This window comes from Macaca fascicularis, chromosome 7 (assembly GCF_037993035.2).
Source record: "Macaca fascicularis isolate 582-1 chromosome 7, T2T-MFA8v1.1".
NCBI classification, from domain to species: Eukaryota; Metazoa; Chordata; class Mammalia; order Primates; family Cercopithecidae; genus Macaca; species Macaca fascicularis.
This window is the reverse complement of record NC_088381.1, coordinates 40,047,546-40,060,230: the sequence shown is the minus strand read 5'-3', so window position 1 is coordinate 40,060,230 and position 12,685 is coordinate 40,047,546. Positions and strand designations below refer to the sequence as shown.

The window sequence follows — 12,685 nt, the reverse complement described above, 5'->3', positions numbered from 1 at the left end:
GTTGTTAGTGCTATTGAAGTTACCCAAGTCAAGATTTCCACATTGGCCAGGCGCGGTGGCTCACGCCTGTAATCCCAGCACTTTGGGAGGCCGAGGAGGGTGGATCACGAGGTCAGGAGATCAAGACCATCCTGGCTAACATGGTGAAACCCCGTCTCTACTAAAAATACAAAAAATTAGCCAGGTGAGGTGACAGGCGCCTGTAGTCCCAGCTACTCGGGAGGCTGAGGCAGGAGAATGGCATGAACCCGGGAGGTGGAGCTTGTAGTGAGCCAAGATGGCACAACTGCACTCCAGCCTCAGCTACAGAGCCAGACTCAAGATTTCCACATCCTGTCCTTGAAGAACTAAGAAAATATTCCCAAAGCAAACCATTCTTCACTCACAAGAAGGAATAATCATACAAATAAAACCTTCTTTATGCAATAGTAAAGAAACAAGTCTTTTAATTTACTGGCTACAAAGCTATCTTTCTACAGTAAGCCATGCATAATACTAATACCAATAAATAAATAAATAAATAAAACCTCTTATGCAACAAAAACCCCTGAAACATGACAGATCCTTAAGTTTCAAGCTCCTTTTCATTCACTTCTATGACATTTTGATATTTACAGGCAAATTTGACCTCTGGTTTTATTATAAATGACAGTAATACTGAAAAAAAAAAAAAAGGAAGCTGATATTCTAGTGATTTCATCTATTTCAAACTGAGAAAGGTTAAAATCTAAAATAATTTGTTTAGGAAGCAAGAATATTTTAAATTCTCTTACTAAACTCTGATGTATTGCCACCAAAGAAGCCAGTTATGGAAAATTAGAAGAATACCTGCAGAGCAAACCCATATCCATTGCTTTGTTAAAAGCAAACAAGTACCAGCATATCTTAAGGAAGAGCCTTTTATGTTTTTAGATTACCTCTATTAGAAAGTTTCTTCTTAAACTTCAAAATATTATTGTTAAATAAACAAAACTCTCCCTGTTGTCTAACTTTTTACATTGAAAATATGGATCCAAATAGTTTATAAGAACAGTCAACAAAATATTTTCCTTTTTAAAAATTTTTAATCACAACTGCTGTAGGAAATGATTCATTATCTATTTAAACTCACAAATAAAGCTTTATGTTCACTTTAATTAAAATTGTTATTTATTACAAGTGTTTAAAATCTGAAATTCAAGCCTCTTTTCTAGACAAATGATTCACATTTCACAATATTTCTTCATTTGAAAGGATGCTTTAAAACATTACCTGCCCTAAAGGAATATACTTTTAATATTCCTTTCATAATTCTTCATTCTCAAAAATTCAGCCATTACTGATAAGGATATTAAAGTTGACAAGACTATGTCAGACATCAAAACTTATTGGTTCAGTATTTTAAATCTATTAACTCCAAAAGTCTACCTCCATAAAAAAAATCAAAGTTTCTAATTTTAATCTTTGTTTCTTCTCAATCACAATAATGTACACCACATAAAATTCCATATGTATTGGTTAGGGGAGGGAAATCGGGATGGGAGCAAATGAAATACTACCTAACAAACAGTAAACTAAACACTAGCTCTTGTGTGAAATCTTAGGAAGATTTTTATTTTCATCGAAATCTTAATTTACCTTTCATTTTCAAGTTAATCTGCTTATCTCCTTAAGAAGTGGGTTTGTGTCAAATCAGAATCGTTCCTTTTGGCACTGCTTTCTCTCTTATGAAACAGTAACCCGATTTATATGGTTCTGCCTGGTTAATGCATGCTTCCCCCCTGGGCCCCTGTTTACATCAAGGTGGAGGGGCACTGCTCTATGAGGGTGTCCATCTTGGGAGGGAAATGAAGTAGTTCACCTATATCATGATTTAAGTCTTCTGCAGGAAAAATGTTATATGGCTCTTTAGTCCCTCAAGATGATCAGGGGACACAGTATTACAGCTCTGATATAACCTTCCCCGTTTCTGAAAGACAGTTAACAAAATTCAGTCTTTCAAACATATGTCGCCTACTCTGCACCAGACACTGCATACTTGGGAAGAATACAAAGATCTGAGATATGGTGTCTGCAGTCTCCAAGGACATTTACAACTAACTAACGTGCAGCAGGAAATTATAAGGATTCCAAGAGCTGTGAGTTCAGGAAAGATTACATTCAGCTACAACTGGAACTGGGGGAAGAGAAGAGTTCAGTGATAACTTCATGAAGGATTGCAAACATAGGACAGGGCAGGGAGTCTTGACAAGGGGAAAGTAGGGAAAGAAGAACTGAAAGCCTCAGAATATGTTGTAACTTCTCTAGGGACAGAGCATACTGCAAAAAAGGCTTTGAATTTCGTCAAGATATTTATAATCAAACACCTTAAACCTAATGCACCAGTGTTTTACCTCTGATATCAATTGTTCAGTCTAACCACAAGAAATTAGTGTACAAGGAAAATTAATAAATTGAAGTAAAATTACTAACGGGCACTAGAAAACAACACATGTACACGCTCCACACAGAAATAGGAAATCTGTTTGTTTCTTCATCACAGTGAGGTGTGGGAGGAATGTTAAACTACATCTTCATCAATTTACAACTATCACGGATTCCTTTTAGGCCTTCAGTGTAATGCTACAGGGTGATTCCCTGGCATTTCGTTCTAAAACCCACAAATGAGCCGATAATGCGACCAGCTGCAGCTCCCTTCCTGAATTCAGCAGCTCTGGGTGTCCACACACTTGCAGCTCTGTACAACTTCACACAAAAGCCTGGCAGTCAGCCAAGAAGACTCCATCACAGTATACGCTCCCCAAGGTTCAAGATTTTCCATTTAATTCCAATTCTACCATGAAACAACATATACCTTAGCAGACTATAGCGATATAAAACCAATTCAATTCCCATTTCTAGTTAATAAAATATGCCCCTAAAATGCAATGGATAAAGATACTAAAATATATAATCTACATTTTTAAAGGGCCTTGAATATAATTTCACTCCATCAAGATAATTAAAATTTTCTTAAAGAGTTAGTTTCCTCAGAATCTTACCAACAGCAAGAAAACAACGACAAACTTGTTATAGCACACAGTGATTTAATTGTACTTCCAAAGTCCCCCATTAAGCAATTCATTCACATTGCTAACTGAAAATCAAGAATGAATGTTCTCAGTATCTGGTACTATAGGACGATGTGGCCCATGACAATGTGAGACAGATACTTCAAGAATGATATTAATTTCTGTTGTCTAAAGCAGAAATACAAGCACACAGAAACACACAGTTCTGCGAATTAGGTAGCCACATCACTCTAGTACGGAAGTTTCCTGAGGGAAAGGGGAATGCAAATGTTTGCTTTAACTGCCTGGCTAATGCTTAACTTTGGTAGGAGTGTTTCACAACAGCAAATACAATAAACTGAGCACTAACCTTTGTGTGAAAATCTTGGGAGGATTTTCATTTTTACTGAAATCTTCACCTACCTCTAGCTTCTCTCTCTCCAGGTCTGGACACCTTCCACACAAATGATCATTAAAAACAGTAGTGATCTGAATGAATAACCCTTAAGATGTCTATTCAATAGCCAAAATTTAATGGTGTTGAACCTGTAAAAATGTAAAAGACCCTTTGGGAGGCCGAGGCAGGTGGGTCACGAGGTCAAGAGATCGAGACCATCCTGGCTAACATGGTGAAACCCTGTGTCTACTAAAAATACAAAAAAATTAGCTGGGCATGGTGGTGGGCGCCTGTAGTCCCAGCTACTCAGGAGGCTGAGGCAGGAGAATGGCGTGAACCTGGGAGGTGGAGCGTGCAGTAAGCCGAGATCATGTCACTGCACTCCAGCCTGGGCAACAGAGCAAGACTCTGTCTCAAAAAAAAAAAAAAAAAAGTAAAAGACCTGGCAAACCACTGACCCTTTCTTCTTCCTTTTGATGGGTACCTTCCTATGATACAATTATCGACTAAGGACAATGCGGAAAGGATTCTCACATCATTTCAGTAGAAAGTGAATTAAAAGTGTTATCTGGACTTATCTAAAATCCCCATCTCTACCCAATAATGCCTTCATGTAACATTCAAGGGCTGTCTGGCAATAAAAAATATCTCTAAGGCGATCCTTTAAATGGCTTATTCCCCCCCTTTAATGTCAACAACCTTTTGAATCCAGGGAAAACTGATTAAAACAAGAATTGTTCATCATAATTTACCAGTCACAGAAAGAAATTTGCTTCACACCAAAGTTAAAACTGCAAAATACACTTTCTGAGCATAACCAAATGGATATAGATCATTAAGCATCACTCACAACCTGAATAACCTAGTTCTAAGTAGTCACAAAAATAGATACCTACTTCGTAATTTATATGAAATAGACATGAATATTATATTATAAAGAGAGAACAGAACCTGTTGCCAACCTCTTTTTAAAGGATACTAAAAAAAAAAAAAAAAAAAAAAAAAATAGCGCCGGGTGTGGTGGCTCATGCCTGTAATCCCAGCACTTTGGGAGGCCAAGGCAGTCAGATCACCTGAGTTCAGGAGTTCGAGACCAGTCTGACCAACATGGTGAAACCCTGTCTCTACTAAAAATACAAAATTAGCTGGGCGTGGTGGCACATGCCTGTAATCCCAGCCACTCAGGAGGCTGAGGCAGGAGAATTGCTTAAACCTGGGAGGCAGAGATTGCAGTGAGCCGATATTGCACCATGGCACTCCAGCCTGGGGAGCAAGAGCAAAACTCCGTCTCAAAAAAAAAAGAAAAAAATAGCCTGTAAAGCTACATACCAAATTCTTGACGTTCACCTTTGGGGGAGTAGAAGAGGAGCGTGGAACTGCACTGGGAAAAGGGAGACTGTCAGAATAATCTTTTTTTTTAAACAAAGCAGTTAAAATTTGTAAGATTATATGACAAAAATGTTAACTGGACAGGGGACAGGAGGAACATGGTTTGTTGAGTTCTTTTGAACATGGGTTATCACATTATCCTTCAATTTAAAATAACACAAGAAAAAGAAATTATAATAACAACAAAGAAGTAGATCTATTTCCCTGAAGCTAGGATGGATGAGGAACAGGAGGTGGGAGAGAAGAGGAGGCAAAGAGGAGGAGGCCTAGAAGTTGAAAGGAACAGTGCAAAGTAAAATCTGAATGAATAAAGACAGGCATTCTGGATGGCTCCAGTCCTTTGTGAATCCTAATAGTTCTAAAAGGAGGTAACAGCAGTAATAGCTGGCTTAAAGACTGAGGGCAGGGAGGGGAGGGGAGCACACTTGCACACACATAGTAAGAAATACCATTTCCAGAAAATGTTAACTTACCAGTATGTACTGTAGCTACTGCAATCCATGCATACTGTGTGCTGAGCTTTATCTTGCTTTTCTGATTTCTTATGGTTGGTTAAGGGTACTTGTGCATCTTCATAATGTTTTTTTGCATGGCCATTCACATACCTTACAAAGACCAAATGAAAATTTACTTTAAATATTGCTTTGGAAATTAAAGGAATAAGAAATGATAAAATTAAACATTAATCAAATCAAAATAAGAAAGAAATCCTGTAACAGCAGTCAATTATGTAGTGATTTATTATATTGAATACTTAAAATATGCTCTTTTTTTTTTTTTTTTTTTTTTTTGAGACGGAGTCTCACTCTGTCCCCCAAGCTGGAGGAGTGCAGCGGCACAATCTTGGCTTACTGCAAGCTCTGCCTCCCGGGTTCACGCCATTCTCCTGCCTCAGCCTCCCAAGTAGCTGGGACTACAGGCGCCCGCCACCACGCCCAGCTAATTTTTTTTTTTTTTGTATTTTTAGTAGGGACGGGATTTCACCACGTTAGCCAGGATTGTCTCGATCTCCTGACCTTGTGATCCACCCGCCTATGCTCCTTTTTTTGCAACCAAATACTGTAGTCAACTTTTAATTATATATAAGAGTAGGCACAGGCAAGGAAAGGCATAATCTATGCAAATCGGTTTCAACACCATAGATATTATTTATAAACTCCTTTGCTGCTGCTTTCACTATAGCTTTTTTTTTCTCTCAGACCACTAACCCCCAACTTGGGCTATTATCAAAGACAAGCTCTGTTAAGTAAATTACTCAGCCACTTCCCACAGGGCCACAGACTCTGCTCAAGTTGCTGCTTAACATAAAGTGTGAGAGTCAGAGAAACAGGACAATGTTCCAACTCTCACCAATATAGCTTCCAGTCTTTTATTTAAATGCCTGAATAATCAGCTCCTCTCATATGGAAACATGTTTGTTTAGAAATAACCCAAACAAAACACAAATCACCTTAAGCTTACAAAAACTGCTATTTCTCTACATGGACAAACATAATCAAAAGTTGATTATGTTCATAAAAATTGTGTAACACATTCCAACTCAGATTTAATATTATAGCAAGCATAATGAAACTGAAATAAGGCTCCCTCTGCACATGGTGTACATCCAAATTCATCTACGCCTTCATCTAGAGACTGCACAATTCTGTCACTGACTACCAGCATGAAGACCCTTAAGAGGCAACGTTTCCCAGCTCCTAGAAAGCAGCCAATGTGTGGAAGGCCCACTCGAAAACTCAGTCAAAACAAATGTTGGTTAAATGGTACCAAAATAAACAGATGCAGAGACTTAGATGACATTTTCATCATGAGGCACCTTAACTGCACCAGGAACACTTACCTTGAGGAAAGTAGGAGAGTTATGGTAACTGGGAAGGATCAACTTCAAATCTAGCCCCTCTACCCAGGAAAACTGGGCACATTCAAGGCACTATTAACCCCAACTCAGAATGTGATCATGTTCTTTCTCCATTTTTTCCCTGTACTTTACACTTTTGCATATACCTGAGTCCTCTGTTTATAAAACTGTACTAAAGTGAATTTCAGAGTCAAATAATGATTAAGAGGATAAGTTCGAAAACTAGACTGCCTGGGTTCAAAAGCAGGCTTTATCACATCCTGGGCATGAGAGCTTGGATGAATTATTTAACTTCTCTGTACTTGTTTTCTCATTTGTAAAATGGACGTAATAGTACTTTGTGTGTCATGAGTTTTTAGGTGATTAGATGATCCATAGTTCATAACAAATGAATGTTAGCAATTATTTTATTAGCATTCTTCTTTCTATGCTTAACTACTACGTATTCAGAATCCAAACAACAATTGCTTAGAAGGCAGGCTCATTTACAACATATTTCAAGATAACATGTAACTGTATAGGTCAAGAAACACTATTTAATAAAAGCTAAGGCCGGGCACAGTGGCTCACGCCTGTAATCTCAGCACTTTGGGAGGCTAAGGCAGGCAGATCACTTGAGGTCAGGAGTTTGAAACTTGCCTGGCCAACACGGTGAAACCCCATCTCTACTAAAAATATAAAAATTAGCCACGGTTGGTGGCACATGCCTGTAATCCCACTACTCGGGAGGCTGAGGCATGAGACTCACTTGAACCCAGGAGGCAGAGGTTGCAGTGAGCCGAGATCATCCCACTCCACTCCAGCCTGGGTGACAGAGTGAGACTCTGTCCAATAAATAAATAAATAAAAATAAACGATAAACTCTAAGGTATCATATGGGTTCAATACTTAATCATCTTAATTGCCTATTCTTATCATATATTTATAGTACTCAACCATGAAAAACAACAGTAATTCATTGCCACAGTAATAATACTGAATAAGCACATTACCACTTGCAAATTTTTGAGAACTCATCATCTTTACATAGTCCATATAGTTCGTTTAACTACAACACTGTAGTTTCTAAATGTACTAGATATATAAATAGTTCCGGTACATATCAGAGATAAAGTAAGAAGTATGATTACTGATATTAAGATTAGCAATGTTTTGCCTAATACCTAAATACATTAGTCAAAGAGGTTAACAGTTTTGTATAAACTAGCTAACAGGAAATTAAATATTTCCCTCATCTAGTTTTGAATTTTAACTAGACATTTTGGTCTACAGCACAAGAGGAAAAATTTCACTACATACGTCACAAATTTCCAATAACAATCACAAAAATTTGAAAAATAACTTAAATGGGATGGGGTCATGAAGACCAGCAGAATTTATAACCCATGTGTGCTATTGATAAACTATGTTTTCTAATGGGAAGAATATTCACTTTATGATTTCCCTAAAGACAAGCGGTCTAAAATTACCAAAAAATCAATAAATTTGGCAATGAACACCTGGGATTGCATGATAAAAGAATATTAACCAATCAGCTATGTAAAATGGAGATCCAAATTCAGGCTACTCTGAATTTTCTGTTTAATCTACTTCATCATATTTCTCCAAAACTACGTCAAATTTCTAAATTTAAGCTTGCTTGCAATTGGCAACAGTCCAACTGCAGAGTCTAGAAATTTTTCCATTTATTTTTCCAAAACCTATTTTAGTTTGTTGTTTAGGAACATTAATCTCTAATTTTTGAGTTTGTCAGGTCTTTTGATTGGCACGCGACCATCAAGATTTAGGTTGTAGAGCACTATGAGACTTCTGGAGAACAGAACTACATAAATTTTATTGCATTATAATTCTCACCTCTCAAAATCTAGGAGAGGAATCTGTCTCTTCAAGTGCAGAATTTAAGTGCTTCTACTTTTCTTCTTTTTTTAAAAAAAGTTATCTGTACAAAGTATTTTCAGGTTCCCCAAATCCTAGAGATTTCAAAACCACAACAGCCACAATTAAGAAATGCAGTTAACATTCCAAAGGTACTCTTAAGTGCACATGGAAAAAATAATTCCAGGACTCAAAATGTGAAAAATCAAAACTTCACCGAACAAACAAAGATGCTCTCTTCATGCAATGAGGATTTAAAAATAACAATGGGGAAATATTCCAGATAAATACAATATATATTTCAGCCTATGTAACTCAGTATGATTTCTCATTTCCTTATTGCTAAGCTATTAACTTCTACAGTAAATTCAAAGTAGATTTTCTAAGCTAGAAGAGCAGTGGAAATAAATGTGCTGCTACCAGGCGAAAAACCATAGACAATATTTACTTGAGTTTGTGCTAGAAGAGTTACTATTTAAATAATATTATTTTGAGGCCAAGAACTGGGAAGAAATGCTCAGGTTTAAACTGGGGTGGGGTGAGGCAGAAGATGTTGTCCATAGAAAGTAGTGTTTTAATGGAACAATGAAACATTTGACATATCTTAGGAATTAATAATGAACTCCACAATGAGATCATTTTCCAAAAGAATTCCTTTATCCGTAAATATTTTAAGTTTTTTTTTCTTTCCCAGAAGAATGATATCATACCCGGGATTTGATTCAAAAGTCAGTAGAGGTGGGGATGGGGTAGGTAATAGGTGAAAAAAGATTGCCCCATGTTGATAATTGCTGGGTGAACGGAATAGGGGGTTCAATTATACCATCTCTGTTTGTGTGTGCTTAAATTTTACCCTAATAAAAGGTTTAAAAAACAACCATTAGGTAAACTTGTACTTCAAGAATTCCCTTAGCTCATCTTTCCACTCAAATATTACTAACAAATTGTCTTGGTCATCAAACTAATTCTTCTGAGTATCAATATCAATAATTCTTCTGAGTATCAATGAGAAAATCAATATTTTCTCTCCCAGATGTTTTCCCCGGTTGTATCACAAAACAAAGGGATTCAACTGGAGAAGGAAGCCCTACAGAGAATTATGCATTATGATTAACAATGGTACTAAACCCAAATCAATAAAACTCTGACATAAAGCTTAAAGACAAATTTTAAAAAACAAATAGGGCAGTGAAGTAATAAGTATTTCACCTACCTTCCACAGTGGACACTTGAACAAGTCAAACAGACCCAAGGGCTTTTGTTGGACCGGCACACTAATAAAAAGAAAAATACACAATATACCAATTGTATCATGTTACTTCCCAATTTCTCCCCATTTTCCTGTGATTAAGTTATAAATTCCATGGCTATATAGGAATGCTGAAGTTGAAAATCCGTGCTTTTTGAATGCATTTACACAAAATGGCTGCCTAATTAAGTTATATTGAAAAGAATTTAAATGCATGTCCACAACAGCGGCTCATTTTAATTGCTGACTCAACTCAAATAGCTTAACCACGTTAAACACATATACACTTGTCTCCTTTATTACTTATTCCCTTTTGCCACAGTCTCTGACCAGTCAACGACAGTCTATTTTCCTATTAAAAAACATTTTTTTAAGTCTAGTCATTTAATCACATGTCTCTGCCATGTAGGTCATATACTACTATAAATGACAACTCTTTCGGTTTATTTACTAAGAGGCACAACGTAAGGTTACAATTAGGAAACTAAGCCTAGTTTTCCTAAAGTAATTCTTAGTTGCATAAAATATATGACAACTGCACATAATTCTTGCTGATGGTATAATCAAGGCATTAATTATTTTAGTTGATGCATTATAGCGGTGGGGAAGGCAAGAAGGTATGGAAACGAAATATTGATTAAAATTTTGCTTGCTGTTTACTCATTCATTTTTTAATAAGTCCTATGTAAGTAACAATGATATTCAAAAGGGAGGGATAGCAAAATCACCTGGAAAGCTTTTTGAAAACACCTATGTTCTACTCAAGTATATCTACATTGGGGTGGGGAAAGAAGTACAAAGAATATTTTGTGCAAAGTAGCTTCCCAGGCGACTTCCTAATACAACCCCTTGGGAACCACTAGTCAGCCTCCTAGAGGCACGGGAGGAGCACTGCAGCACAACCACACAGGATCACAGTAACCACCTAGCACGTTGTAGATGCTCAATAAATATTTGTGGAAGAGAAAGTTTAAATTTCTTAGTTTAGGATACCCATCTCTTCCAAGATCTGGTCTCTACCTACATTTCTCTTGCCCAATTCTGTATCACAACAGGCCTTTCTCACTGTTAAAAAAAAAAAAAAAATTAACCAAAACTGGAAATAAGGTGAATGGAGAACTGTAGGCCCCTTTAATGTATACTGAAACACTGTTTAATAGCTCCTCCCAAAGATAGTTAATTATAGTACCACTGACCTGTTTACTTGACTAGGACCCAAATTCCACGAAGTTACAGGTAATGTAGTTTTTAAATAATTTCTGTCCAGCAGACTCCAAAGGTTATAGTTATACTACCCTGTAGGATGTTAACCGATTTTGTATCTAACCTAGCAATTTTATTTCAACGCTTTTATCTTCACTGTCTATACACATTCAGTTCCCAAATACCCGTGGAGCCAGCTTTACCATCTTACTACTGGTGCCCTCATTAATGAGTTAAATAAACCTTTGACTATGTTCATCTCATATTTGTATGAGAGGACGGGACAGGAGGTGAGAATAGAAGAGCACAGTGATTACTGCCTGAGGGACTCCACAGTTTGGCCAGCACAGAACTTTAGTTTTGAACATGAAAGCTTTGAGTGGTGAAATCCCCTTCTACTTGCCAAACGCCTTCCCCTTTTCTTAGTGCATTCATATATTTATATTCACTATCAGGGCCATCCTTGAAGGCACCAAAGGCATTTTTTACTCAACTGGGTCTAATTTTGTTATATGTGCATGTAAACCACATGACAGAAAGGTGTGGAAGAATACCTACCAAACTGCTAAAACAACTCTGTTAGGCAGGTACTTGGGAAGACTGCTGTGAGGGAGACTGCTGGCTTTTTATTTGTACTCCCCCCATGGTGTTTGCCTTACAGCAATGAGAATATGATGTTTTTACAGTTTGAAGAGAAAGCCCAATAAAATGTATTTTACAAAATAAAAAGTAAACTAGGAAACAGCTCACTTGAACAGCTATTCATGGTTTAAGGTATGATTTGGAGGACTGAGATATTATGAACATTAATATTTTGTTTCTCCAGCAAAGCTTTTTTCTCTTAGTAAATATTAAGAACTTTGGGGCCAGGTGCACTGGTACATGCCTGTAGTCCCAACACTTAGGGAGGCCGAGGCAGGCAGATTGCTTGAGTCCAGGAGTTCGAGACCAGCTTTGGTAAAATGGTGAAACCCCATCTCTACGAAAAATACAAAAATTAGCCGGTATGGTGGCGCGTGCCTGCAGTCTCAGCCACATGGGAGGATCAATTGAGCCCAGGAAGGTGAGGCTGCAGTGAGCCATGATTGCACTACTGCACTCTAGTTTGAGTGAAAGAACAAACCATGCCTCAAAAAAAAAAAAAAAAAAAAAAAAGGCCGGGCGCGGTGGCTCAAGCCTGTAATCCCAGCACTTTGGGAGGCCGAGACGGGCGGATCACGAGGTCTGGAGATCGAGACCATCCTGGCGAACACCGTGAAACCCCGTCTCTACTAAAAAATACAAAAAACTAGCCGGGCGAGGTGGCGGGCGCCTGTAGTCCCAGCTACTCGGGAGGCTGAGGCAGGAGAATGGCGTAAACCTGGGAGGCGGAGCTTGCAGTGAGCTGAGATCCGGCCACTTCACTCCAGCCCGGGCTACAGAGCGAGACTCCGTCTCAAAAAAAAAAAAAAAAAAAAAAAAAGATGGATGGAAGGAAGGAAAGAAGGGAGAAGGGAGGGAGGGAGGGAAGGAAGGACGACTGTAACTCAAATCTAGGAGAAAAAACCTCCTATAGGTTAATATTATCCTGAAATAATGACATTACAAGGTTGCGTTTTTGTTTTGTTTTGAGAAAGGGTCTCACTCTGTTGCAGAGGCTGGAGTGCAGTGGCATGATCACAGGTCACTACAACCTCTGCCTCCCA

The 12,685-nt window shown here is 37.8% G+C and overlaps 1 protein-coding gene across 16 annotated transcripts in view; it reads right to left on the bottom strand.

Annotated features, from left to right (window-relative positions):
* The window catches only part of USP3 (ubiquitin specific peptidase 3), an 89,007-nt gene that overhangs the window by 50,601 nt on the left and 25,721 nt on the right, over positions 1 to 12,685 (bottom strand). For 13 of the 16 annotated variants that reach the window (XR_012415029.1, XR_012415030.1, XR_012415026.1 and 10 more), the window contains 2 exons: positions 9,762 to 9,822; positions 5,289 to 5,420 (listed from right to left, as the gene is read on the bottom strand). Coding sequence is in view for 10 of the 16 variants with exons in the window: in XM_073995979.1 (XP_073852080.1) it covers positions 5,289 to 5,420; positions 9,762 to 9,822 (193 nt within the window). In the remaining 6 variants the exon portion in view is untranslated. Of the gene's footprint in view, positions 1 to 5,288; positions 5,421 to 8,527; positions 8,644 to 9,761; positions 9,823 to 12,685 lie in introns of those variants that run through there. The other 3 variants (XR_012415031.1, XM_073995985.1, XM_073995986.1) reach the window with 2 other exon arrangements.